Raw genomic sequence first — 27838 nt, 5'->3', positions numbered from 1 at the left:
AATAGCGGCTTTATTGTCATCACGAAAAATGTGGGACGATTAAATTGTACGGAAGTATATGAGGGCCACTTGCAAATTTTTTTCTCGAAAAAAAAAATGCAAATGGTCCTTATATGCTCACGTAAAATTGCCCAACTCCCCCAAAAGAGTTGGGGGATGTATACCCCCCCCCCTTACGCCAATGGAACAGAACAGACACGGACACAGACTCGTCTAAGCAGTCCGACATTCACTGGCCGATTTTGCAGCATTATAAATAGCGCCCCCTAGAATAGACTAAGAGGAGGAGGCGGGGACCAAGACGTATGCGTAAAGATACCAGTCTACTGCTAGTAAACATGGCGGACTCCTATAATCCGTTTTTCACCGACGACGACGAGGAACCGGTGGAGGACAGCATTGTTGCTGCAGTAGAACCTCCCTCCATCACTGCAGACGATGGCGACACGGACATACAAGTTATTGAGACCGGTTCACCTTTGACCAAGGCTGCTCCTGTGAACGCTGGGAACGCTCACTCTGCCGAGCCAAGTTACGATGCAATCGCCGCAAAGTTGCTGAAGGTGACCGTCATGACCGTGCAATGCCAGAATAGGCCTTAGCGTACTCACATGACTCAGGCCTTTGCGAGTTAAATTTGAATTAAAATGTGGTACACTGTGTTATTTGATTTCAAAATATAACAATTTGAATTCCCCTAACTAAAGAACGGGATAAGTTTTTGCAATGCCAATAATAATGACCACCATGGCATGACCACCATCTCTGGCTAGTTTAACATGTCTTAGGCCGCTAGAATGAGCATCCCAGATTTCGGTCCAAACAATTTTGAATACCCATGAGGCTATTTTTTCATAATCATTAGTTGGTGTACATGCCACACAATGGGTGCGTTCGATTAGCTTACACGTGTAAGTCAAACTTACACAAGAGCGTTCGTTTAGCCATTACGTGATTCTCGTGCCTGCCCTGGTGTCAGCCACTACTACCCCGTCTGGCGAGTGGGTCTCTGGAGGCTGCCCGAGTGTTTGACGTCATGGATGGACTGTTCGTGCTTGACCTTTTTCCCAGAATGCCTTGGCAAGTACACAGCAGCGTTCGATTACCCTCATTTGGAGGCTTCCCTTGCGTGTAACACTTTTGTATTCAGGGAAGCTAATCGAACGCACCCATTGATAGTGAGTACGTGTTCATACAAAGGGAACCAACCTTGAAAGTAGACTAGCTCTCAGTCCGTCTTGCGTCATGCCATTTGTACACAGGCAGTTGTCACACTATAAACTCTAGAGTTACTTTGCAGCCATTTTTTTAAGCGTTCCCAATGGGAAAACAACAATTTTTCTGAAACAATAACTTTTTTGAAAATAATAAAATCTTTTGGTAGTTGTATCAGCGGTATGTGGGCCGTGGATAGATATCCGGGATATTCATTCTTATGGCCTTATCAACTGAAAACAGTGTAGGGCCTTGGTGCAAGGCATCTCTTACATGTATGCAGTAACTAACCAAAAGCTTGCCCTAAATCACGAGGTATAGCAACAGTGCCCGTAGTATGGAGAATTCAAGTTGTTGTGTTCACGTGAATTTAAAGAACTCAGTGTACCAGATTCTATTCAAATTTAACACATAAAAGGTTTATTAGAAAAGGGAGGGGAGCTATCAAGGATTAGACCTTTTCGGTGTTCACAAACCACAAAAGGTAAGAGTTCCATATTTGGACATCACTGATTTTCCCTTGCAGTTGTTTAGAACCCACAAGAGAGCAATAACATTTCCTAATTTAGCACTGAAAAAGTTGAACCAGTTTCATAGAGTCTGTTCATAGGGTGTCAAGTGATGTCAGGATATGGAACTCGTTCCCTCAAAAATCACTGTGGCTGCATCAAAACCTCAACCAGGAGAAAGCAGTGACGGGCTGGTTCCTGGTCCATCCACTGGCTTTGCGTTTATTAGAAATAGTGAGACAGATTGTAAACTTATCCATGGTCAAACCATGCATTTTAGAGAAAATGCATCTTCTGGCACAGCTGGCTAGGTCAGGCATAAAAAATCTACTTTCCTTGACAAGCAGATTTGGAAGTTGCATCTGACAGGATTAAATTTTAATATGAAGTGTATAACATCTGTGACCGTATAGTCGCCAGGTCCCTTCTTTCACCACTTACTGTGAAAATCAATCAGACATGCATCTGCTTTTTGGACAGATTTTTGTGACGTGCCTCGGCATTGTATGTCAAAGATATTTGGATTAGCCAGCGTGTGTTTATAGAACATTGACACATTGTGTGCACAGGACTTAATGGCAGTGCATACACAGTTGTATCTTTTTTTTTGACTGCCAGCAATAAAGCAATGCAGTATTACTGAATGACCAAATTCAGCCAGGCATTGCGCTGTGGATTTAGAGACTTAGGTTCAAGACCCAGCCATTTTAATTCTTTTGTTATTTGAATCATAGGCCTAGAGCTATATGAAGTTACAAGAGCTCTAACTTCTTATCCTCCGCGCTGGGAAATTTGGCACTCTCCTGGGTGTAGACATTTTGAATCCATGTGCATACTTGTAGAATATTCAAAATTGGATAGAATGAATATAGAATTATGTACTCTGAGTGCAACGTAAATCGAGTACCGGTGAAATCTGATTAAGTCAAGGCAAACTTATGCAGATATGCAAATAACCGTACAAAATTTCCATAGGTTTTCCACAGGTTTGTATTGGATGCGCCCAGCAGGCATCACTTTGTACATGAGTCAGCACTCTAGTTTTTGTGTATAGCTCTATGTTTGAAATTGATTTCTACAATTTATTGCAGGATATTTCATTTTCCTGTTGTTCTTTTGAATATGAATTCTTAATGGCAACGTAAGCATGGAATCACATGAATATTTGCCACTGTGAAATTTGGAAGTATCCAAAAACACTCATTGTGCATTAAGTGCATGTTCAGTGCCATGCTGGTACAACAGCAGAACCATGTCAGAACTGTGAACCACTCAAATATCCACTGCCAAGTCTGACATTGTCTAGTCTTCTGCACTGGGCAGCTCTGTATGCTTCTTCAGCTGTTATATATTTTTGAAGGTCAAATGCTTTATTTTAATCAATGTACATTTTTAATGCAGGATCGAATGGTTTTGACGGCATTGGAGATGCACACAGAGCTCATTGAGAGTGGCCGTGAGCTCCTTCGTCTCAGGGACTATTTCTCCAACCCTGGGAACTTTGAACGGCAAGAGAACTCTTTACAACTCAATCCATTACGTAAGTGAAGATTGCCAATCCTTACAGCCCTTGTAGGCATTTGCAAGCATGATGCATTTTTGTCACCAAATGTGCCATGTTGACGCTTACTGAGTTGAGGTTAGGTATATAACATATTTTACTGGTAGGGATTAAGTGAACAATTGCCTACGGATGCCTGCTGGTTAAGCAATCTCATTGTATCAGAATCACTGGTACCTGGTTCACTTGTGTGGCTTTGATGTGGTTCTTGCTCATAGAACCCTTTATTTATCTGTTCCCTGTTTCTCTGGATTCCCTTTGGCCTTGCTTCAAAGTCCTCCTTCTGTTCTGCTGCAGATCGCACTTCCAGCGAGACCACCTTTGACTCGCTGGACCTTGCCAGGTACTCTGATGATGGCATCAACCAGTCTGACGACAAGCATGCAGTGTTGGAGTTTGAGCTGCGTAAGGCCAAGGAGACCATCAAGGCGCTACGGGCCAACCTCACCGAGGCAGCTGGTAAAGAGTCAATGATCTACTCCAGTTCTCCAGGGGCTGCTTATAACTTCACAGTTTTGATCGTAGCACTGAAATTTGTGTGGTATTATTATTATTATTGTTATTATTAATTCTTTCTTGTAATGGCACCAAGGATTCCACAAAGTGCCTTAGCACTGTAGCTCGTAAGCCTGAAGAAACCTGTAGAGAAGAGACAGTGAGAAGAAGTTACAGTTTTAGTGATGGGAGGAAAACCCCAGAAGAATATTCTGGGTAAAATCCACAGAATTGGGTAGGGACTGAAAACCCAATCTGCATGTGGACCGAGCCAGGAATTGAACCTGGGCTGCAGACGTGAAAGGCAAGGAAAGAGGTACTACACCAACCTGACACGTGGGACTTCACACATTAACCACTTCGTGTCGGGGCATTTTTCAATGTTGATGATGCTGGGTCGGCATGACTATCATTTTTTCCGTTTTCAAAATCCTTCAAAAATTTATCATTTCATTTAACGGTCGTTTATAGCCACACAGAGTAATCTTCAGGCACTACTCTAAGTTGACAGGTGACCTTCATTGACGCCCGAGTATTTCAGCCAGGCCTGCAGCCTTGTAAACAGAGCCCAGATTGTGCGGTGTTATATAACTGTCTTTTGTTCACGAACCTGGCTCAGTGCACTGTGGACCTCTTTTCAATAGGGGCCAGATTAGCGTGCAGTGGTGCTGTGTGGCTCATCGCTGCGGTGGTGGAGCGCTTTTGTCCCCGTTGGTAATCCGCTCGCTCTCAATGCCCCAAACCCTGGTATAGGGTTTCAAAACCAGGTTGGATTATCACCACTTTTGAGCGTGAAAAATGCCGGTAATGCCCAGCAGCCTGGTCTTTTGTTCGGAGTGCGGTCTTTTGTTACAGGGCCCTGTTTCCTTTGTCTGAGTTCGGAGACCCCGGCCACGCATATAAACCATACATCTCCGATCCCGGAGTCCCCGGCAGGAAGTGGTTAAAGCCAATCTGAGTTGATCTAAAGAGAAATCTAGTAGCAAATGACAGGGGACTTATTAACCACTTTGCGCCGGTGTCAGTTATCTGTGTTGATGATGCTGGGACGGGATAATTATCATTTTTTTCTGTTATCAAAATTCTTTTAAAATTCCTATCTTCATTTACTGGACATTTACACCAAGAAGGACTGTCTGGTTCTACTCTAATCTGACAGACAACATCTATTGACGCTGGAGTATTTCAGCCAGACCTGCTGCCTTGTAAAAAGAGTCCAGATTTTGCGGTGTTTTGTAATTTTCTTTTGTTCACGAAACTGACACAGTGTGCTGCTGACCTCTTTTCAATAGGGGCCAGATTAGCATGCAGCAATGCTGTGTGGCTCATCACTGCGGTGGTGGAGCTCTTTTGTTCCCGATGGTAATCCGTTCACACTAAATGACCCAAACCTTGGTATAATGTTTCAAAACAGGGCTGGATTATCTCCACTATTGAGAAGGTAATTCCCCGCAGCCTGGTCTTTTGTTACAAGTACGGTCTTTTGTTACAAGGCCCAGTTCCCTTTGTCTGATTTCGGAGACCACGAATACGTGTCTGGTACTGGAAACCCCGGCGGCAAGTGGTTAAAGGAACTTCCATCAGAAGCCAACAAATATGATCCTTTCCATCAGAACAATTCTAATGCAGTGGATTGTTTTGTCAGAATTTGGTTCCAAGCCTTTGGCTTTGCCTGTTGTCTGCGTCAGACTAATAACTCCAGACACAAGATTTAGACATTGCCCGACTTTTTGTAAATCCTGATGTTCCAACATGTCAATTGAGAAGTTTGTTGCTGTCTTGAAAAACTATGAAACTACAACAGATATGATTCACATAAGAATTCTTTCTTCTTGAAACATTGGAATCCTGAAACAAAATGTTGCCAAAAAATGGTTCTAGAAATGAAGATTAATCCCGTATTCAAGCTTGTATAGTTTTTCACCAGTCCTCAGACAATACTGAGTATACTGTTTAACCGCTTCGTGCCGGGGTGCCTGGTAACGGAGACGTAGGCTTTATATGCAAAGCCAAGGTGCCCGAAATCAGACAAGGGAGCTTGGCCTTGTAACAAAAGATCGTACTCAGAACGAAAGACCGGGCTGCTGGAAATTGCCAACATTTTTTCAGTTTTCAATAGCTAAGGAATCTGTCATTGCTTTGAACAATTGTACCACTGTTTTTGGCATTTAGCACGAGTGGATTACCACCAGGGACAAAAGTGCTTCAGCGCTCCAGGGATGAGCGATATAGTACCGCTGCATGCTAATCTGGTTTGCATTTGACAAGACGCCAGCAGCGCGCTCAGCCAGTTTCAGGAACAAAGAAAATTACGTCACTCTGCACAATCTGGGCTCTCTTTACAAGGCGGCGGGCCTGGCTGAAATACTCGGGCATCAATAAATGTTGTCTGTCAGATTAGAGTAGCCACCAGAGAGTCATTCAGTAGGTGTAAACATCCAGTAAATGAAGTTAATGAAAATGAAAATCCATCGGGAAGATGTCATGCTACTTCAAATTAAACCTGGCAGCGTATGGTTACGAATATACATCAGCAAAGTTCAGTGCCAAAACACCCAGTATGAAAAACATAATATGACAGAGCGTGACTGTTGTTTAACAATGGCATTTCTCTTCAGATTTGACAAACATTGAAAATGATCTACATGTTCTCCAAGTGCTGCTTATAACTTCATTATTTTGATCTAAGCCTTGACATAAGTGTGGTATTGACCTTAAAGAAATCTGGTTTCAGATGAATGGGGACTTACTAAGGAAACTTCCATCAGATATCTCAGCTGATACCATCCTTATTGAAACAATTCTCTGTTGTGTTGTAGAGAGTGAAGTTCCATCACCAATTCACACCAATAAGACAGCTGAAGGCGTGATTGCAGAGGTAATGTCTTCATGCTATTTTGTGTCATTTGAAATTTAAAAAAATATGCGTGCTTGAGAATTTGTATTAATGATGCTTACCTTGACTTGCCGGTCCTTTTTTTGAAATCTTCCTTAACCCTCTAAAGTCATCCATTATACAGAATCTAATAACACATTCTCTGTTCTTCATAATTCAAGGGACGTGAATCTCCGTGTAAAGTTTTACTGGTTGACATGGGCTTTCTTAGATCCTGCAAAATCCTCCAAGACCTTCATATGGACTCTGAAAGATATGGAAGGAATAGGGTTTATACCCTGCAATCTTTATTCCTCCTGAGGTCTCCGTTTGTTTTATTTGTTTCAGTTTGGTACCCTTGGAAAGACACCCCTTGACCATTGTCAGCACCCTTGCACTTGTCAGTGTTTGTATAACCAACTTATCTTTCATTTGATAGGATACAATGAAACCTTTAGAGCGTCGAGCTCTCAACTTTCTCATCAATGAGTTTCTACTGCAACATGACTATAAACTCACTTCGATCACTTTCTGCGATGAGAATGAGGAACAGGTTTGTGTGGTGTTTACAGTCCATCTACAGTTTGTGTAGTGTTTACAATACATCTACGGTTTGTGTAGTGTTTACAATACATCTACACCTTGGCCCGTAGAGTTGGAATGACCAACACTTGTTATTGTTTGCAGTGAATGGAAACCGGCCATTTCATCGCTCCCAGTAAATAGATATTGCACTGGAGCGTCCATGGTGTAACCGTGGGCACTCCATGTTAGTATAATTATCTACAAACTGTCTACCCCAATGTTTGTTAATCTTTGCATACATCAGTGAACCCCCTATCAGATAAAGAAAGATGTCACAAGGCAAGATAAAAAAGTTTTGTTCAGGAGGAAAAGGCTTCATAAGAAGGGTTGATCAAAAATCCATGGAGATGTGTCCTTTTGTTTGCAATAAGGATTTTGATGACTGGGACGATGTTGGCCTGAATCGCTCCCGCCCGCCAGACCTACTGCATCTGTACAGGGACTACAGTAGGCATGTCATCCCTGCCAAGGAGACAGCAGAGGTGGGATGCGGGGAGGACAGCATCCTGGCAGAGCAGTCAGAGGAAGTTGAAGCAGACCTCGGAATGGCCATAGACGAGGAGAGACAGAAGTTGGTGAGTTTTTGGAGACGAGAGGCAGGCTATGAGAAATTGATTGAGTACTGACAACATGGGCAGTTTCTTTATACAGGGTATGACTTATCTGTGGATTTTGAGTCAATTTAGAAATGTTTGGCAAATGGGAAGCTGGAGAGTTCTGAAAAATTTTGAGTTTGAAGAAGTAGGTAGGGCTTTAGAACGGAGTAGAGTTTGTGTCTAGTAAGTTTATACAAGTTTCTGTTGTTTGCTGTCTTTGTGTTTTAGAAGGTGATAATGTTTTAGAAAATGGGCTTTACATTGGAATTGGAACTGAAATACAACTTGACCCCATCATCTTGATGAATGATCAGATGCCCACAATATGGGCATTTCATAATAGCGCGCCACCAAGAGTTTGCAACACGGCATGGTGGCCATTGTACACAGTGTGCATTTGAATGGGTTGATACATCAGCAAATGTCGACTGGCAGTGCACATGTGGAAAGGATCAATACATTTCACGCATTGTGATTGGCCAACGCATTGCAAACTCTTGGTGGGGCACTGTTGTGAAACACCTGTGTCGAAAGATTTCACCAAGATGATTCCTCTATTTGTGTGTATGTCGCTGTGCTTCCTAAAGTGGAGGCATTGCGTTTGACATATCATCTGTGCCAGCTTTCACACTTCAAGTGGCCTTGTTTGTGGTCACTAGATTAATTTTTAGCATGCTTGGAGCAGATGGAAGATGGGAAAAGGCTTAATAGATAAAGGGTTGTGAAGCAAGTTTCCTTTCCTTTTTTTTAGGAATCACAAGTCCTTCAACTCCAAGAGGAACTCACATCTTACACTGATGAAAATCAAACTCTCAAGGAACAATTGCAGAACATGCAAAAGTTAGTGTTATATTGGATGTATGGTCCAAATTCTGCTTACTCTCGGTAAAATTGGTCACAAGATGAATTTTGCATACTTCAGGGTACGCTCTCTCTTGATTTCAGTAGCATTTCTACCTACTAGCGGTGGGTAAAACTGGCAGAAAAGAAAAGTATAGTTTACTACGTGTTAAAAAATCCCGAATAGAAATCAAATATTAGAAACTACTACTAAATGAAAATGGACCCTCTTTTAAAAGAAATGATAACACCAACCAATGGTGGTATTCCTGCGAACTTTGGCCGCCCATAGAAATAGCAAGTGAGGTGACAACTGTCTGTGTAGCCAACTCTGTCACTTGATTTTGCTTGTATTATCACTGCAGAGATCTCGATGCGCTACAGTTACTCAAAACCTCAACTCCCGGTGTGAGCCCTGTCGGTACACCACATAAAGCACCAGCCGCTGGCTCGATGGTCAGGGAGGCAGGAAGTGGTCCAAAACCCAGGTACAAGGTGGAGAAAATGAAATCTGATCTCACTGCATAGGCACCGCTACACTGCCTACGTACTGCCAAAGACCGGAACTGGTCTTTGGAAGTCAACTGTATCACTGAAAGCTAATTGTAAAAAAGCACACCTGCTCAACCCTGAACTCAAAACAAGGGGTCCCCAATTTGATTTTGTGATTTTACTGGGACTCATAAAATTCGATTGACTTATCTCACACTGACAGAACTGACAGTGAGAGTGCTGGGAACGGGGAAGACATGGCCGACCTGGCCAGCAACTTACCTGAGGAAGATGCTGACAGGCAAGGCCACATGCCCACAATACCGGGGGACGTCACCGACGGGCACGAGGAGCAGGCCGAAAGAAATGCATCCACAAGGTTGGTGGAGATAGCGCTGTTAGGCCATAAAAGTAAAGTCTTGACCAGTTTGAGCAACCTTGCAAGGGTGCAACAAGTGTGTTGATGTATTGGGACCATTTAAACCATTGAGCAGGCAAGCATAGAGCTGCTCTATTCCAAGTGATGGAGCTAGTTACATTGAACAGTGTCATTGCTAGATCTTGAGGTAGCTTGCAACCTCACTTTCTGATGCTGTCTGGCCTTGGGGCATTATTTACCTTATTTGCATCTTGTTCATATTGAAGGGGCTTTTCAGTTTAACAACCGTTGCATGTTGTTGGTTTTAGCAGTGTTCCTAGTCAAGAAGCCTGTCAAGGGATAGAGATAGCTTTTAGCTTTTGTCTCTTTACAGAAAAGATTGGTTGTCAGTGAAGTTTTTGACAATCATTTAGTCAGTTGTAAAGTTCATTTCAGGTCTAGAAAGATCATGCGTATCCAAAGAAGAACAAAAAGCACTTGACAGGGCGGTTTGAATTTTTATTAAGAAATGTTTTGTGAAGTAGCCACTGTTTGAAGCAAGATCCAGTCAAAGTTCACCTCTAGTGAAAAAAGGATGGCAATTCTTGTTTCACCCAAGCAAATCTGTAAAGAGACCCTTGGCCTCAAAACGACCCCAGGTTAAATACATTTGAGGACTCTGAACCTAATGATAGCATCCAGTTGCATACAGCTGACAGTTTTGCTTTGTGACAGTGAGGTTTTACAATCTTACTTTGTAGGGAATTGAGCCCATTTGAACGGGCCGTCAATGAAGCCGTCTTGCCCGTGAGAGATGTCACCCAGGCACGCCTACGGGAAGAGGTATCGCGCATTGCAGAGGATGGGGCTGGTGTGGTGCAGATGCTTGCCCGTTGCTTACCTCACATCGTACCCAACGTCCTCATTGCTAAGAGGGAGGTAGGTGCCCGAGGGGAGGGGAGATGGAGGGCAGAAATGGTCCATGTAGCAAATGCCAAGGTGGATACTAGGTCTGCCTTTGGAGTATCTGTCACCAGCATGAAGTCTGTATATAATCATGCAGTTAGCAGGGAAGATGCCAACTGTTTGCTGTGAACAGGTGCCATTTCTACCCTGCTTCTACGATGAGGTGGGTACCTCCGGTGCAGAGATGTTAAGTTCAGAATGGGCATGCTGGTGGTATTCAGTTGCCCAAATGTGCTGCATCATTTGCCCTTGCTTGGCTCTTCCGACTAGACCACACCGTGCCATTTGTGAATGCCCCATGGCATTCCCGGAAGATTAAATTTCACAAGGTACGTTGGTTGGAGGGACACTGCATCACTGACGGTAATGAATATTCATAACCCTTTTTAATTGTTTTTGTCAATAGGAGCTGGTTCCACTCATCGTGTGCACGGTCACACTCCACCCAGAACCAAATGAGAGAGACAAACTCCTCAATTTGCTCTTCAATTTGATCAAGAAACCTGATGAAGAACAAAGGTAGGCAGCAGTTGTTCCTCTTATAAGTGCAAATTATTGAACCGAAATCCTCCTAGATTCTTTGAATCCAAACAAGTTCAGTTTATTGGAACCTAATGTTCACTCTTTTGTTTGGTTATTATGAAGGTAAATATCATTTACCATATACGAAAATTATTTCATGAAATGCAGCCAAATTTACTGACTATGATCGAGAAAGATGATCACGTAATGGACCTTTCCCATGAAATGAGCAAATTAGACAGGGGCATGCGCACCACTAGCACTGGTTGGCAGGTGTGGCCATCAGCACTGTCAGGTAGTGTAGGATAGCTGCTGTAACCATAACCTGGTGTGCTGATGGTCAATCAAAACTGTATTACAGCCTCTGTCCAATACTTAGCACACTTTTCTCGAAACTAAGTGAAGGTGGCAGTGGCCTGAGGCTGGAAAGTAACCATTCCTTGTCTTTAAATTATGTACTCATGTCAAACTACACTAGTACAGAAGCGGCGGGTATGTGCTCACAGTTGTGTTTATGTGGAGATTTGTATCGTTACGTCATTGATTTAGCAACTTTGCCAACCATTGGTAGTAATGCGCATGCGCCTGCCGTATTTCATGGGAAAGGTCCATAATGCTTGATAACTTTGCATTTTTGACGACAGGCAAGTGATCCTAGGTGGTTGTGTGGCATTTGCCAAGTACGTTGGCCCCGAGCGAGCGGAGGCTGAACTGTTACCGCAGTGCTGGGAGCAGATCACGCACAAGTTCCCTGAGAGGAGGCAGCTGGTGGCAGAGTCCTGTGGTGCCCTAGCCCCGTACCTACCGGTGGGTGCTTCACCTGTTTTGTCAGTGTTCAAATTGATTGCCCTTATTTACAAGATGAGCAGAGCTCAAATGACTCTATTCATAAGATTATCATCTCAGGGGTAGAACAGTAAATTTAGAAAAGCTCCAAATTTTGCACTGAACTTCAGCTAAGAATGCATGTGCCAGTCATGATTTTGTTTTGGTGGTTGGTCTGAGTCATGACAATGTCATTTTCAGTCGTGTTTCCTGAGTACATCTTATGAATTGTCAAATGTTGAATTGGAGGGTTTCCAAGCCTCACTTTCATTTCAAAAAAGTATCTCAACATTTTAAGGTATGTTCAAATCACAAGTGTTATATTATTTATCAGGTAGAAAGGTACTTATTTGTAGTTTTTTCCCTTTCTACCCAAAAGCTCCCAAAATGCAGGGTTTTCATTGCTTTCAGTTCAGTATGGCTAAGACTACGTGTGACTAAGTCTGTTGGTTGAATAATATTTTGGTGATTCATTGGTTGTCCATTTGTTCTTTTCAAGAGTTTTTTGGTCAGAAGTTTTTTGTATCAAATGCCAAAATGTGCTCTGATATTCTTTCAACAATCATTGGAGAGCTGGGAAAACCACTATTAGAATAAATGCTCTCAGAGAATGCCGTTAGAAAAAGATTTGTCTACTTGTGGGTTGCCCTTTTTTTTCTTTTTTTAAAATGACTCAATGTACAAGTGCATTTAAAAACTGAAGGGAAAATTGGCCTCTCTGTGTTTGAATTTCACTGAGGAATCTCATCAGCATTCTCTTGTCAACTTACAGAATGAAATTCGAAGTTCCTTGGTGCTGTCCATGTTACAGCAGCTTCTGCAAGATAAGACAGACAGTGTGAGGGAGGTTGCTGTACGAAGTCTTGGGCTAGTCTTCTCTCTGAATGAAGACACTGATAAGTACAATCAAGTGAGTTTCAAACTAAGAGCTTCCCTAGTAGGTATTGACAAACAACAAGTTATAGCCACATGGCGAAAGTGTATTGTGGATCATCCCCAAAAGTAAAGAAATATGAAAAATTTCACACAACTTGGCATAAAAGATTCAAGTTTGTGAATAAATAGAATATAAATATGCATCACTGTACTGACAAATACGAAAAAAAAACAGGTGCATTATTGTTTAATTGAAAACAAATGCTTTACCAATAGATACCATGCTTTCCTTGGCAGTGGCGTGTCTAGGTCGGGGGGGGGAGTAGGGGAAGATACCGTGCTTTCCTTGGCAGTGGCGTGTCTAGGTCGGGGGGGGGGGAGTAGGGGAAGATACTGTGCTTTCCTTGGCAGTGGCGTGTCTAGGTCGGGGGGGGGAGTAGGGGAAGATACCGTGCTTTCCCTTGGCAGTGGCGTGTCTAGGTCGGGGGGGGGGAGTAGGGGAAGATACCGTGCTTTCCTTGGCAGTGGGCGTGTCTAGGTCGGGGGGGGGGAGTAGGGGAAGATACCGTGCTTTCCTTGGCAGTGGCGTGTCTAGGTCGGGGGGGGGAGTAGGGGAAGATACCGTGCTTTCCTTGGCAGTGGCGTGTCTAGGTCGGGGGGGGGGAGTAGGGGAAGATACCGTGCTTTCCTTGGCAGTTGCGTGTCTAGGTCGGGGGGGGGGGAGTAGGGGAAGATACCGTGCTTTCCTTGGCAAGTGGCGTGTCTAGGTCGGGGGGGGGGAGTAGGGGAAGATACCGTGCTTTTCCTTGGCAGTGGCGTGTCTAGGTCGGGGGGGGGGGAGTAGGGGAAGATACCGTGCTTTCCTTGGCAGTGGCGTGTCTAGGTCGGGGGGGGGGGAGTAGGGGAAGATACCGTGCTTTCCTTGGCAGTGGCGTGTCTAGGTCGGGGGGGGGGAGTAGGGGAAGATACCGTGCTTTCCTTGGCAGTGGCGTGTCTAGGTCGGGGGGGGGGAGTAGGGGAAGATACTGTGCTTTCCTTGGCAGTGGCGTGTCTAGGTCGGGGGGGGGAGTAGGGGAAGATACCGTGCTTTCCTTGGCAGTGGCGTGTCTAGGTCGGGGGGGGGGAGTAGGGGAAGATACCGTGCTTTCCTTGGCAGTGGCGTGTCTAGGTCAGGGGGGAGTAGGGGAAGATAGGATGTTGCCATTTTTTTCAAGAACTGAAAGTGCCAGTGATTTAGAAACAGCACCACCACCGTTGTTTAGGTGGGAGATTGTGGATTCTTTTAGGTATGATGGAATTCGGACGGTTGCTATTAGAGAAAACCAAATCCCTTTTTGCCCCCAGAGACCCAATGTCTGGATCCCTGAATGTTAAAACATGTGCTTGATTTAAGTGTCAGTTGCCAAATGGTTTGACCACATGGGCTGAGGTGGATTCGGATCTCCCCAAACTTCCACATTGTGCAGTAAGAATACAAACTGACTGTCAGTACACTGACTGTCAATACACTGACTGTCACTGACTGTCAGTACACTGACTGTCACTGACTGTCAATACACTGACTGTCTATACACTGACTGTCAGCTGACTGTCAATACACTGACTGTCAGCTAACTGTCAGTACACTGACTGTCAATACACTGACTGTCAGCTAACTGTCAGTACACTGACTGTCACTGACTGTCAATACACTGACTGTCACTGACTTTCAACTGACTGTCAATAATACTCCTTGACAGTCAAGGAGCACTCCTTGACTTTCAGTCATAGCACCTCACATTTGTTTTATATGTCCTGACTGGCTCAACAACTGCGTTCATTTCAGGGTCTAGAGCTGGTGCTGTCAACTCTGGAAGACAGCTCCGAGATTGTGCTGGGAGCCACCAGGCAAGTCTTCCTGCCAGCCTTCGCATCCTGGGCCTACCGGCTGGGACGTCTGGAATCCAACCTTATCACAGCCATACTGAAGAGACTGGAACTAGCAGCCATTGTGAGTGTGGAGCTCCGTCCAAAAGACATTTCTGTGTAACTGTGTACCTTCTAGGGTTTCCTGCTTCCAGGCAAAAGCCTTATTTTATGCTTTTTATTTAAATATTTGGGCTAATTTTTGGTCTTAACAAGGTACATTCAGGCTTCTCTGATCTTATCTTCAGACCCTTGACAAGAATGTGACAGTATCTGTGAACTTCTTTATACATTTATATATGAAAAACTTAACTATAACACTACCTTCTTTACTACTTTACGAAACTTACCTTATTTGCACTTTTTCAAGATGGACAATATCTGATATATCTGTGGTTTTGCCCCACAGAGGCAAATCCAAAAACGTTTTGCAAACTGATGTTGGTTTGGGTGGAGTTGACCTCCTGTCTGGATTCAAGTCACAAGTTATATACATGTAAATGAATTACAAAAACAAAGCATTCATTTGCTGTTCTTTTTAATACCCTGCTACTTGTGAATGGTGTGTGGTGGTCTCGACTGCATCTCGGATGGATAAATCAAAGTTTACCACACACTTTCCTTTGAATGCAGGATCTGCAGAGAGCCAGTCGTGAGTCGTCCGTTGATGAGAGAAAGCTCCAGCTCTTTAGCTCCACTCTGCAGTGTTTGATTCCTGCATTGTTTGCATCAGTGCTACTCAGTGCACCATTCAATGACCAGGAAGAACCGGATGAAGTCCCACAGTTAGAAGGTATTCGTTACATCACAAGCATTATCTCCTTGTTCTCTTTGCATTGATGTTTTTGAGCTGCCCTGTACCTTGCCATAATTAGATATACCAGCCTTGCTGTCTTTTTGTGGACCCCAAACCAACAGGTTCACATAACACTGATTTTGTAAACCTTGTGTGGACTAAGTTAGGTCCATGCAAGGATTTCTCTTTGTGAAAAAAAGGTTTGAAGTGACTTGGTTCCTGAAGCCCATGTGTGATCTAAATCTGTTCTCTCTGTGTTTGAAGTGACTTGGTTCTCCAAGCCCATGTGTAATCTAAATCTGTTCTCTCTGTGTTTGAAGTGACTTGGTTCTCCAAGCCCATGTGTAATCTAAATCTGTTCTCTCTGTGTTTGAAGTGACTCGGTTCCCCAAGCCCATTTGTAGTCTAAATCTGTTCTCTCTGTGTTTGAAGTGACACGGTTCCCCAAGCCCATGTGTAATCTAAATCTGTTCTCTCTGTGTTTGAAGTGACACGGTTCCCCAAGCCCATGTGTAATCTAAATCTGTTCTCTCTGTGTTTGAAGTGACACGGTTCCCCAAGCCCATGTGTAATCTAAATCTGTTCTCTCTGTGTTTGAAGTGACTTGGTTCCCCAAGCCCATTTGTAGTCTAAATCTGTTCTCTCTGTGTTTGAAGTGACACGGTTCCCCAAGCCCATGTGTAATCTAAATCTGTTCTCTCTGTGTTTGAAGTGACACGGTTCCCCAAGCCCATGTGTAATCTAAATCTGTTCTCTCTGTGTTTGAAGTGACACGGTTCCCCAAGCCCATGTGTAATCTAAATCTGTTCTCTCTGTGTTTGAAGTGACACGGTTCCCCAAGCCCATGTGTAATCTAAATCTGTTCTCTCTGTGTTTGAAGTGACACGGTTCCCCAAGCCCATGTGTAATCTAAATCTGTTCTCTCTGTGTTTGAAGTGACACGGTTCCCCAAGCCCATGTGTAATCTAAATCTGTTCTCTCTGTGTTTGAAGTGACACGGTTCCCCAAGCCCATGTGTAATCTAAATCTGTTCTGTCTGTGTTTGAAGTGACACGGTTCCCCAAGCCCATGTGTAATCTAAATCTGTTCTGTCTGTGTTTGAAGTGACACGGTTCCCCAAGCCCATGTGTAATCTAAATCTGTTCTCTCTGTGTTTGAAGTGACACGGTTCCCCAAGCCCATGTGTAATCTAAATCTGTTCTCTCTGTGTTTGAAGTGACACGGTTCCCCAAGCCCATGTGTCCTCTTCATGATATAGTCATCATCGTTGGGGGCAAGGAGAAATTGGCTACCTTAGTGCAGCGCTTTGAAACCTACCTCTGCCAGTCAGCCCCAGTGAAAGAAGACTGGACTAGCTACACATGGTCCCTGAATGAATTGTAAGCTGATAAGAAAATCCACCTCACGGAATGTATTTACAAAGCTGTCCGTTATTTGGTTGTCATTTTAGTTTTGTCATGGCTTATTGAAAATACAGGTGAAAACAATCTTGTGTGTTTAAGTTGTGTAACCACTTGCTGCCGGGTGAATTTTTCTTGAGCAAGACAAGATGCTGGGTCCTTTTCAAGATTTGCCGTTTTTCAAAATTCTTCAAAATTCATCATTTCATTTAATGGTCGTTTATACCTACATGAAGGACTCTTTGGGCACTACTCTAAAGCTAAAAAACAGTTAACCTTCATTGAATTTTGAATATTTCAGTCAGGTCTGCAGCCTTGGAAAAAGAGCCCAGATTGTGCAGTGTTACGTAAAATTCTTTTGTTCCCGAAACCGTCAGTGCGCTGCTGACCTCCTTTCAATAGAGGCCAGATTAGCGTGCGGCAGTGCTGTGTGGCTCATCGCTGCAGTGGTGGAGCGCTTTTGTCCCTGGTGGTAATCCTCTCACTCTAAATGCGTCCAACCTTGGTATACTGTTTCAAAACAAGGCTGGATTATCTCCACTATTGAGAGCAAAAAAATGTTGGTAATGCCCAGCAGCTCAGTCTTTTGTGCTGAGCACGGTCTTTTGTTGTAAGGTCCAACTCTTTTGTCCCAGTTCCAGGCTCCTTGGCTCTGCATATAAAGCCTATGTACTCGAAAACAGGTCGCCCAGCAGGGAGTGGTTAACACCTGGTGCCAGAGTCCCACATCATAGCAGTCTTTAATTGATTTGTTAAACCTCTGTCTTGAATTGTTTGTAATATTTCCTTTATCTGAAGGTCTTGAATTTAATCAAAGCTATGAGCATCATGGTCCTGGCTGAACAGAAATTTGTACAACACACATGGACTTGATACATTGCAGTATTAGTTTATTTGTGTTGGTCACGTGTGTTTTGCTCGAAAGCCAAATCTTTACGTCTTAAAAACCATTTTTGGAGGGAAATCTGTACTTGTCTTCAAGCTCAGCAGGCATTACATCAAGGAACTTCAAGACTTGGCAAAACTGCTCCTAATTGAAGACTGTCCCTCTAATGGAGAACTATCATAATTTTTGTACCTCACCAACAGTATCCCCAGGTTACTAGAGGTCCTTGGACGTCTGGAGGCAGTACACAGAGACAGTGTCAAGTCCATGGCCAAGCTCTTCCTGCACATTTGCAGGACGTTTGGCAAGACATTCACAGACTCAAAGGTGAGGCCCTCTTTATCCTGAATCCTCATCCTATTCATATTTGCGATTTCCCTGAAGGTAATTCACACTCACTTGACGTCCGTTACTTTTCCCTGTGGCAGATAAAACCCAAGTTCCAAGCAGTGTTGAATGTTCCAGAGGACCAGTTAGGTGAGTTTCCATTTCCGTGTTTGTCATCTTGAAAAAAAAATTAAAAGGCTACAAATAAAGACTGCAGACTTCCACATCTGGTTAGCAAATTATTGTAAATCTCTAAAACATGTAGAGTGACTGATTTCATTCATGGTTACTCTTGGAAACTCTCCTAGTGTTGATAATTTTGTATATTTCAGCCATGTCATGTAAATTGTTTAAAAAAATTTTGAAAAGTGAACTTTAAAATACTACCAAATGCATTTTACCGATTTGAAGTGTACAAATTGCACATAGCAGAAAAAGGAAAAGAGCTGCGTTGTTTATTCTCAAAATCTGGGTTATTTGTGCTTTACAGAGTCCAACCATGTAAATGAATGGTGCTTAGGTTAATTGAATGTGTCCAATCACTTGCACTCTCACAAATGTCATAAGTGGTACCAAGTTGCTCTCACCCTTCATGGAATCCTATTTTTTGTGGTTGAGGCTCTGATCATCCTCGTAGCCCGTTCGCTTCCAGTATTCAATCACTTCTTCCCATCGCACAGACTCCGAGACCCTGGTCCAGATGCCCCTGACCAGGTCCACCTTGCCGGTCTACGCCGCCGGGGTGTTGGCCAGCTACAATCGTGAGGAGGACCGCAAGCAGCTATCCCAGTACCTCCAGGAATCCCTGACCACCCTGGCTCTTAACGGCGCCCCACTAGACAGTATCAGGGTCACCTTCTTGGAGTTACAGTGAGTTGCCTTCCCACGGGATAGCTAGAACTGAATACCTAGTTTTTGACAAGTCACATGTGTGCATTCTAAATCCGTCTCCAGTGTTGTAGTTGAGTGCTTCAAAAGTACTTCACATGTACTCGTACTCAAAGTCTTCAAAAGTACTCAAAATTGCTTCATGAGTACTCATAAGTCTTATAAGAAGTCACTAGTACCCCATTCTCAATGTGAGCCACAAGCCTTTATGCATGAACATAATAAAGACGTCCCACTGTTTTTAGAGGAAAGCATTTTTTGACAATGCTGACGAGTACTGGTAAAAATAGTTTCCAAGTACTTAAGTACTTGACTACAGTACTGTCCAGTTCACTCATCTCTTGTGAACATGCAATCTTGCATAACTTTAACTGTAGCCCCATCCATCCCAAACCCTTCAGAGTCCACCACAATGTTTCGGAGGATTTTTTGTAGGACTATGGACGTGTTTTTTGTAGGACTGTGGACATGTTCAATGGAGTGACGCTGCAAATGGGGATTGATGCCCAGGATTCAATACAAGGACCCTTCCAGTGGGTTCCTGTCCATTTGTTTGGATTTTGTTTGATTCAGGAGATTTTCAGTAAAAAATATATCAGGGAGGTTTTAAGGTTAACAAGAAAGTGTATGGTTATCTCTCCTCCCTTGCTTTAAGAAGGTTTCTAAAAAATGGCTTTTTTAAGGTTTAGAAGCAATCAAATGCGTGTCTGTTGTCCAAGTAGGCTATCAGTTTTCTTTTGATAATGAAAACATTTGATGATTTTTTTGTTGGTAGTACCCACCCGACATACCACGAGTTGCTCCTAGCTACTCTGTGGAGCTGTGTCGTCCACAAGTCTCCCTCTGTCCGCTCAGCCACAGCCAAGCTGTTTGGCGCACTAGTCAAGGGTATCAATGAGTCACTGGTATCCGGTAGGGTGGTTCCAGCACTCATCACATTGTCAGGAGACCAGGATATGTAAGTTTTAGAAATCTTCATGTTGCTCTGCTGGAGCACAGGATATTAACCAGAATAGAGAGGACCATTGACTTACCTGAGGTGGAACTGACTAAATTATGTTGTTGGATACTTGTTGGTTTTTGGAATTCCTACTTTTGTTCATATATTTCTCCCAGGAATGTGAAGATATCCACCATTCCAGTGTTTGGAACCATTCTGGAAAGTACAACTCAGAAGGAGGTAAGAATCTTTGTTTTTAAAATGGTTAATTTGATGATCTTTGAATTATCTTGTCATAAAAATTTTCGCTCCCTTCATAATGTAATAATCCAGGCTCCATATCAGATAACCCCCCTCATTTTGTGAGCAACCGTTTCTTAAACAGTCAGTCAAATCTAGTCATTAAGTACTGTTAGATCATTAATGAAGAACTTCTCAAATGTGACAATATAAAAGTTTTAAGATCCTAATCAGTTTTAGAAGTTAAGAAGTCACTCAAGTGAAGACTGAAGTTCACAACACTTGCTTGTGAACAGTTTCCTTCCACAGAGTAACTAGAAATCAATTGAGTATTATGTTTTTTCCCCCTTCCTTAGACTCTGGATAGAGTGTACTCTCAATTCCAAACATTCCTGGATGATCCCTTGTACAAGGAAGAGTACGGTTTGCTGGCAGAGGTCATTCTCACCTTCGGCAAGGTCGGACCCAATGCAGAACCCAAATTCAGGGATGAATGTAAGACTGATTGATTGTGTGGCATGAATGTTGTTATGCTCAGAAAAGTCAAGTGTGTTTAGTAGAGTTCCACTCAATGTGTGTTGTTTTGTTGACATTGTTGATGTTCGTTTCAGCAATCCTATGATGTAGTGTAACACTGGTTTCCTGTTGTAACTCTTTTTTAAAAGTTTGCCTCTTTTCATCGCTTTACATGATTTCTTTCTGTTGCTTAACCCTATCTGCCTAGGGACCATTGAAATCATGCGTATGCTCGTTGCATTCAGAATGGTTAGGGTTAATGTCTCAGATTTCTTGTCATTCGTTATAAGCATTCAAGCTAACATTGGATGATGTCTGTGTTTTCTTGCTCCACTTAAGTTGTCCTTCCACGATTGGCCGCCATAGCCTACACCAATAACAACACAGCCAATGAGACGAGGCGATCTGTCATAGCCATGTCACTGTTCAATGCCTACAGCGCGCTGTCCTGTTGCTGTATCCTTTGTATTGCACCAGTTGTCAAGCCGAAAATAAGATTGAATTAAATCAGGTGATACTGAAATAAATGACGCCTCCTCTAAAATTCAATTCATTCTTAATCTTCTTGAGCCAAAACTGTCTCTAGTAAGGGAATGAAATCATACCCCCCAAAAAGAAACTGCCACATTTCAGACAGATCATGATGCTGTCAGACTACCTCATTAAAATATTTTATGGACCAGAAACATTGACCCTTGACCTCATAGTCATCTCCAATGATCTCATCTGGGAGTCCATGTTGCCGGGCTTACGGTGCCTACGTCAGGATCTTGACACAGTTTCTCCAGAACACGAGGTATTTCTATTTGTGTTTTCATTTCTGTTTCCACAAAGTGGCAACTTTGATATACTGAAATGCCTTGGTCATAGCAAAAGCATTCCAACATCAGCACATACAATTTACCACTCTTGAACTTGAGGTCTTTCATCTTGAAGCATGTTATACATATTTATGAGTCTGTCTGCCTGTATCATTGGTTTGTATTTGACTGTGTGTGAAAATGAAGTAAAACATCCCAAGGTACATTGGTAAAATTGACCTTTGTGAGAGGTAAAATCACATATTAGCGTCCACCCCTGACCTTGTATGACACAGCGCAGGGGTCAGATATGCAAGTGTGTATAAGTCAGTCATTTGCAGAAGTTTAGGACCACCCATAGAAAATGCATTATCCTGAAGGAAAACCAAACTTAAACCAATCAATCATGGCAACTTATGTTTATTTTCAATGTGTAACCTTGGTTGGACATTTTTGACTACATTTCCATGATTTGATATGTTAACAGTCTAATATTTAGTGTTCCCTCCTTTATTTCTGATTGCTTAGACTGGCTTTTATTTACCCATGTTGCCTTGCAGACAAAATGTCATACAAGACCTGCCTTTGCAAAAAAATTCATTAAAATGGGTATAGCACTACACAGATGTTATGCACCACTGTAAAATCGTGTTAAGTAATCATTCAATGAGACACTGTAATGCATGCCCAGTGACAGAAATACCAATCAAATTCAAGGTGGTCTTAAACTTTTGCAAATGACTGTACTGCACTGGGCAGACAGCAGCAGCAGAGTAAACCACCGATGTTAAGATAACGAGTGATTATCCAGTTGAACAATGCCACTTAACGTTTGGATCTGGTGGTAGTTAGTAACTTACAACTTTGAGGTCACTTGGCCTTGCAGATGGGTGTGTTGCATTCGGCAGGGTTTCTGTCCAAAATACCCTGGAGGGTTAGCGTCCTTACAGAGTTTTGGGCAGTTCACGTCAAGTGGCATAGCAACTCAGTAAATTGCCAAATGAGTTATTTAATTACCACCTATGTTTACACAAGTGTTGATGCAATCTCGTTGCAGGTTGTGGTTGCATCCATGATCAAAGAGTTTGAAGCCAAACTTGGTGGAAAAGAAAGGTGGGTTCTTTTGGATGTCTGCGTTGGTGGGCATGAGGTCGCGGATTTGAGTTCCCCTGAATTGTCCTCAAAAGTATATTTTTTACTGGATTCAGAAAGCTTTGTTCATAAAGACTGATAATATCGCATTAAAAAGTTCTCTTGAATGAAGATTTTTCCCTTTTGGGAAACATAACTTGCCCATTTTTGTTACAAAACCAACCATAAAGATATTTTTTCAAGATGTACTTTGCGTCGTGGAGATGTTGATTTTAATTGCAGGTTTTGCCCTTTCCCAACATTTATATTTATAAACATTGTACGCTCTGTTCTTGTCAGAGAGCTTGCAAAAAAAATCACAAGCTTACTCGGGTGGGACTCGAACCCACGTTCTCCTGCTTACTAGTGCAGACGTCTTAACCACTCTACCACCGAGCTTGCCGGGGTCGCCTGGGTTGTCCAAGTCAGATGTAGCAGATTACTGACCTAGTTTACATATCCATTCATTTCATGATTAAAGGGTATCCATGCTCTAAGTTTAGCTCGTACCTAAGTGTTTATTTGTATGAAAGACAAGGGAGGATACGCTCTCCCATGCTGCAGGAGTCTTGAATGAGGAAACATGAAGTAGAAAGTAATATAAAAATACTTATGTTCTCTTCACTAACAGGAAAAAATGGAGAGAAGAGAAAAACTTGCCAATTAGCATAATATTTCCAATAACTTTTCTGCAACCAGCAAAACTTGCATTGGTTCCCAACAGTTCTCAAATTTAAATTTATGCAGGTCCTCATCAGTTACCTCTAGCAACAGTGCAACGAGTGGGTTCCACAGCGCCCTGCCTCACATGAGCGAAGACACCAAGCGCACACTGCTCAACAAGATTGGAGCCCAGCGCACCAAAGTAGCCAATGTCTTTCACACACGGAAGAAGTGAGAACCGCCGCAGTAACACGCCAATCTTTCCCCCCCTTTGAAGCAGTCTCCAAATAGTATCCATATATGGACTGGCAATAAGGTCACTAGTGCTCATCTGTGCTAGTCCATATACATTATATTATACACCTTTGTCCAAAAGAAGAAAGAAGCACTTCAGGGTTTGATGATTGAGGATGCTGCAACCAGTCAAATATTTTATGTGTAGTGCCAGATTTGGCGATCTACTTTGTAAATTACATGCACATGATGTCTTGGCACGCATCTAGTCTTGGCGCGCATCTAGTTCACGCTGATTCAAATTTCATATCATAGCTAGCCTATATTAGTGATGCACATCTAGTTTATACTGACTCTAATTTCATACCATAGCTGGCCTATTCAGAAGGTCTGATAGCATCATGCCTGAATCTAGTGTAGATTCTTGGCAAAAAAAGTGTTCGTTTCAGGTGAAAAACATGTAATTTCTTTAAATACTGGTTATTCGCCAAGTTTTGTGAATTTACTTCGAGCAAGATTTTCTGTCACTCCATGAAAATAACTCTCAGATCTTACGGAGCTGAATCGGCAGTCATTGTAGGATCTCATCAGGCCAGTTCCTGTTTTACTTGGGGGAACCTTAACCTCAGTGTTTTTCCCCTGAGAAGTCAGCGTATTCCATTGGTCATCTCAAGCTGAATGTAGAGTTTGAACAAGACTTTTGCCCTCAAGAAAAGAACTATCAACAGTTTTGTGTTTGGGAACTATTTAAAATACTTGGCCTGGAGTGGTTGTCATTGACAACACCCGCTGCATATGCATGCAGACAAGGGTTTTTGTACACATCAGGGCTTGCAATGTTCCATTCCAAATGCTCCTTTTTCCTTCCTTTTTTTTAGGGGGGGTGGGAGGGTTAGTGTCTAGAATCACCCTGTGACTCTTACAATGTGAAGTTGACTTAGGAACATTGGTTGCGAGGTACAGTCGGATCTAAAAGTGTGTGTGGCCTCTACATGAAGGCAGGAATAATCCAGGGGAAACCAAGTAAACATTGAAATTAAAGTTTTTTCCATGTCAGATGGGAAATGTTTCTGTGTAGCTAAGATTCAGTACTTTCACTAGGAAATGAAAAGAAATTGCCTCCAATAAATTTTCTTACAAAATCTTTGGAGTTTCTGCAAATAATGTCTGTTGTAGGTATGATTACAGGATGAACTTGTTCGCAATTCACATACAATTTCTCTTGAAAAATTGAAATGGTTGCTTCAGTAAAACATAATTCAGTCTGTTTGTGTTGGGTACCGGTGATAGCTTTGTGTTGTACATCATAGGCGGTACCCTGCATAGCATCAGTGCTTCCCTGACAGTATTGTATCCTTGTGTCACCCCACACGCTTACTCGGATATATGATAAGCAAATTTATACAGTCTCAGCAAACATGCATGAGTGTTTAACAGGCTATCATCATTTCAGTGCCTGCTAAAAATAATTTTCACTGTGACAGTACTATTTTGAAATTGTGTGAATGAAATGTGATATTAACCAACTTTAAAATGTGGCCTAATCCTATAGAATGAGTCTTTCAAGAGACATGCTATTGACATATCTAATTTTGTATGCATGAAAAGGGGAGAAAAGGGTATTTTATATTTCGACCTTTGAAGTAAGACCTCCAGTCAGACAAGTTAAAGATATTGCAGGGATAAAAAGTTTGATTATGTCTTTTCTTCTGCAGTCTGTTCGCTCAAAATGTCTCTGGTAGCTTTTGACTCAGTTTGTAAGATCTGGCCACAAATATTTAATGTATGCAATCAGGCAAAATTTGATCATTCAAACATCAATATTCTAAAAGATAAATATTTACGAGATTCTATAAAAGGTAATTGACTAATATTCCAAGTGATAATCTTGTAATATTGAAATAAGTTGGTTTTGTATCATTGTAATTTGTTCCATGTATTACAAATGTAAAGTAATACTCAGTATTATCATCAATGCTTATATTTGAAATGATTGACATATCCGAACTTTTGTTGGTGGCAAAGAAAGCTGTTTTACAAATCAATACTAAAAATACATTTAGGAGGCCAGTGCAAAAGTAGCAGTATTCCTGTGTAATTTACTTTACTTTTCTTAAATCGTGAATTGCTTTAGAAGTATCAAAAGAGTAATCAGTGTGATGTGTTGTGCTGAACCCCTTATGTGTCTAGGGACATTTTTGCAGAGTTACTTATCACTTCTTTATTTATTAAGCAGAAAAAAATTGCTTAGTAGAAATGGTCTCTGGCTTAACATTAAATGAAGTGTTTTTCTCACCGCTGACTTCTTAACAGCATTGTAAGCATGCAAAGCAGTAGTGTTATTGCTAAGTGCATTACAATCCCACACAAGTCCTTCCAGAATTTTTCCAGTCAAGCCCATGCAAGTCCTTCCGGAAGTTTTCCAGTCAAGCCCACACAAGTCCATCTGAATATTTTCTAGTCAAGCCCACACAAGTCCTTCCGGAAGTTTTCCAGTCAAGCCCACACAAGTCCATCTGAATATTTTCTAGTCAAGCCCACACAAGTCCTTCCAGAAGTTTTCCAGTCAAGCCCAAGCAAGTCCTTCCGAAAGTTTTCCAGTCTCCATTTAAGCTAGAAGCTGAGTTGATGTGTGACAAAGGTACTCCTTTGTTGTGTGTAATCAACCTGTGTGTAAACAAGACCTGTAGTGGGTCTTGTGACAGACGCGACTGCTTCTCTGCTTAGTAGGGTTTTCTGCAGGGTGTGGCTCTTTAAAGATAGATCCAGGTCAAATTACACAGAATTCATCAGACTTTTTGGTGAAAATCTTCTCAAGTTACTTTTCCAAGCAAAACACATCACACTGTGCACGCGTATTGTAGAAATGGCACCCTTAGCTCAGAGCTCTGCTGAAAGCCTATAAGAACTGCGACTTGCTCGACACCTATAAAATGTCTCTTACGTTAAGACCAGAAGTATTTTTTGATGTATGCCACAAAGGGATTTTTGCATACTATTTTTTTGTATTAAGGTGCATGCCATTAAGTGCATAGTGGTGAAATTGTTGGTGCATTGAGAGACTTAGCAGAGCACCACTGGAGTATCTTTTTTTAAGTTACATCTGGTTAATACTTTCATTCTTCAATTGTAAAACAGGTTACTGAGGATCTTATTTGATGGGCTGTAATGAAACACACATACTGAAAATGGTGTTGAATATGTCTGCCTGCACACTATGGTCTCACATGCCTGGCAGAAGGATGGTCAGCCAAAATTTGGTTTCAAAAAGTGCTTTTGTGTGTGAATGTGATAATTATCTACAGCAACATTTTGCAAGAATTTTTATTTGATTTCATTGAGTTTATACATGCAAAGGTGATCGGTGTCATTCTGTGGTCATTAGTGTGCAGTTCTTGAGGTGTGCTTATGATGCCCACTCTTTTAGGGTATCCGAGCCCAAGATCCTGGTCCAACCAAGCACTAGAGGGTCTAGGTGGTCACATAGAGATGAGATACATAAATGTACATGTATATTCATCCTCTTTTTTTGTAAACCTTTTCTAGAATGGCTTTGTATATTTGCAGTTATGTTGTAAATTGTGCTTATATATATATGATACATATACATTTTGTGCTGTTGCGTAACAAAAAGAAGCTTTAATGTCATACCACTTCTCATGACATCAACCAAGATACATGTATATCTTCACAGGTAATGTAGATACATGTGTGATTATTCATTTGTTTATGATGAAATAATTGCACCTCTGTAAGAAAGAAATTCAGATATTTTTTTCTTAGTTCACAGGTAAACACATTCCTGCTTTGGATCTGTACAAATATTTGTCAGAAAAAAAAATGCAAACATCCATTCCTTATGTTGTCGTGACCTCTGATGGGAGCCATTTGCTCTAATAGTGGAAAATTAAAAGCCCTTTGTATCATTAATTGATTCCAGAAAAAAGCTTGTCACTCAAACAAACGTGCAACTTATTTAATTGCTTTCCTGTGATATTTCCAATTCCTCATGCCCATAACTGCCAGCAGGTGACAAATTCCTCAACTAGAAAAATCTTATAAAATTAGTCTCCATCCAAGTATTACTATTTTTGTATAAACAAGTGTCAAGTGTGCAAGTTGTTCATTGCAATAATGTTAAATGTCAGGAACAAACAATTCTCTGGGACGAAAAGTGAGGGAAAACCCTACTGATTATCTTCAGTGTACACAGTACTTCCGCTAACCATCTCCAGCAGGAATTGTCCACATCTTGACTTTCTCATTGTTGTAGTGACTGCGACTGATTGTAATTGTGTAGTTTCAAATGAACGCATTGTGATACTTTGACCACTCACTCTGATTTCAAGTGCAATAAAGATAGTACAGGCTTCGCAGGGAAGCACACTGATTAATAA

General features: G+C 42.0%; 1 protein-coding gene across 1 annotated transcript; it reads left to right on the top strand.

Moving 5' to 3' along the window:
• The first annotated feature begins 310 nt into the window (after nucleotides 1-310).
• Nucleotides 311-27838, top strand: relch (RAB11 binding and LisH domain, coiled-coil and HEAT repeat containing). The gene is made up of 26 exons (XM_087138122.1): nucleotides 311-563; nucleotides 3126-3264; nucleotides 3583-3744; nucleotides 6600-6658; nucleotides 7095-7208; nucleotides 7612-7815; nucleotides 8588-8676; nucleotides 9042-9164; nucleotides 9392-9547; nucleotides 10288-10465; nucleotides 10899-11011; nucleotides 11659-11821; nucleotides 12612-12749; nucleotides 14541-14705; nucleotides 15254-15413; nucleotides 16633-16795; nucleotides 17906-18029; nucleotides 18131-18179; nucleotides 18710-18899; nucleotides 19693-19875; nucleotides 20034-20097; nucleotides 20454-20592; nucleotides 20953-21069; nucleotides 21321-21409; nucleotides 22471-22526; nucleotides 23292-27838. The coding sequence occupies exons 1-26, from the start codon at nucleotides 339-341 to the stop codon at nucleotides 23440-23442; spliced, it is 3513 nt and encodes a 1170-aa protein (XP_086994248.1). The 5' UTR covers nucleotides 311-338; the 3' UTR covers nucleotides 23443-27838.

This window comes from Acanthaster planci, linkage group LG06, assembly GCF_054643075.1.
Source record: "Acanthaster planci isolate LZ-2023a linkage group LG06, COTS_SCS, whole genome shotgun sequence".
NCBI lineage: Eukaryota > Metazoa > Echinodermata > Asteroidea > Valvatida > Acanthasteridae > Acanthaster > Acanthaster planci.
Note: the sequence above shows the minus strand (reverse complement) of the source record. Positions and strands in the feature narration are given on the sequence as shown.

What these genes read in the sequence shown, in the direction of transcription:
- relch (XM_087138122.1), top strand. Translation starts at nt 339, where the DNA reads ATGGCGGACTCCTATAATCCGTTTTTCACCGACGACGACGAGGAACCG. An exon ending in CTGAAGGCGTGATTGCAGAG is followed by an intron (nt 6,659 to 7,094) that starts GTAATGTCTTCA and finishes TTCATTTGATAG; the next exon opens with GATACAATGAAACCTTTAGA. An exon ending in ACGAGGAGAGACAGAAGTTG is followed by an intron (nt 7,816 to 8,587) that starts GTGAGTTTTTGG and finishes CCTTTTTTTTAG; the next exon opens with GAATCACAAGTCCTTCAACT.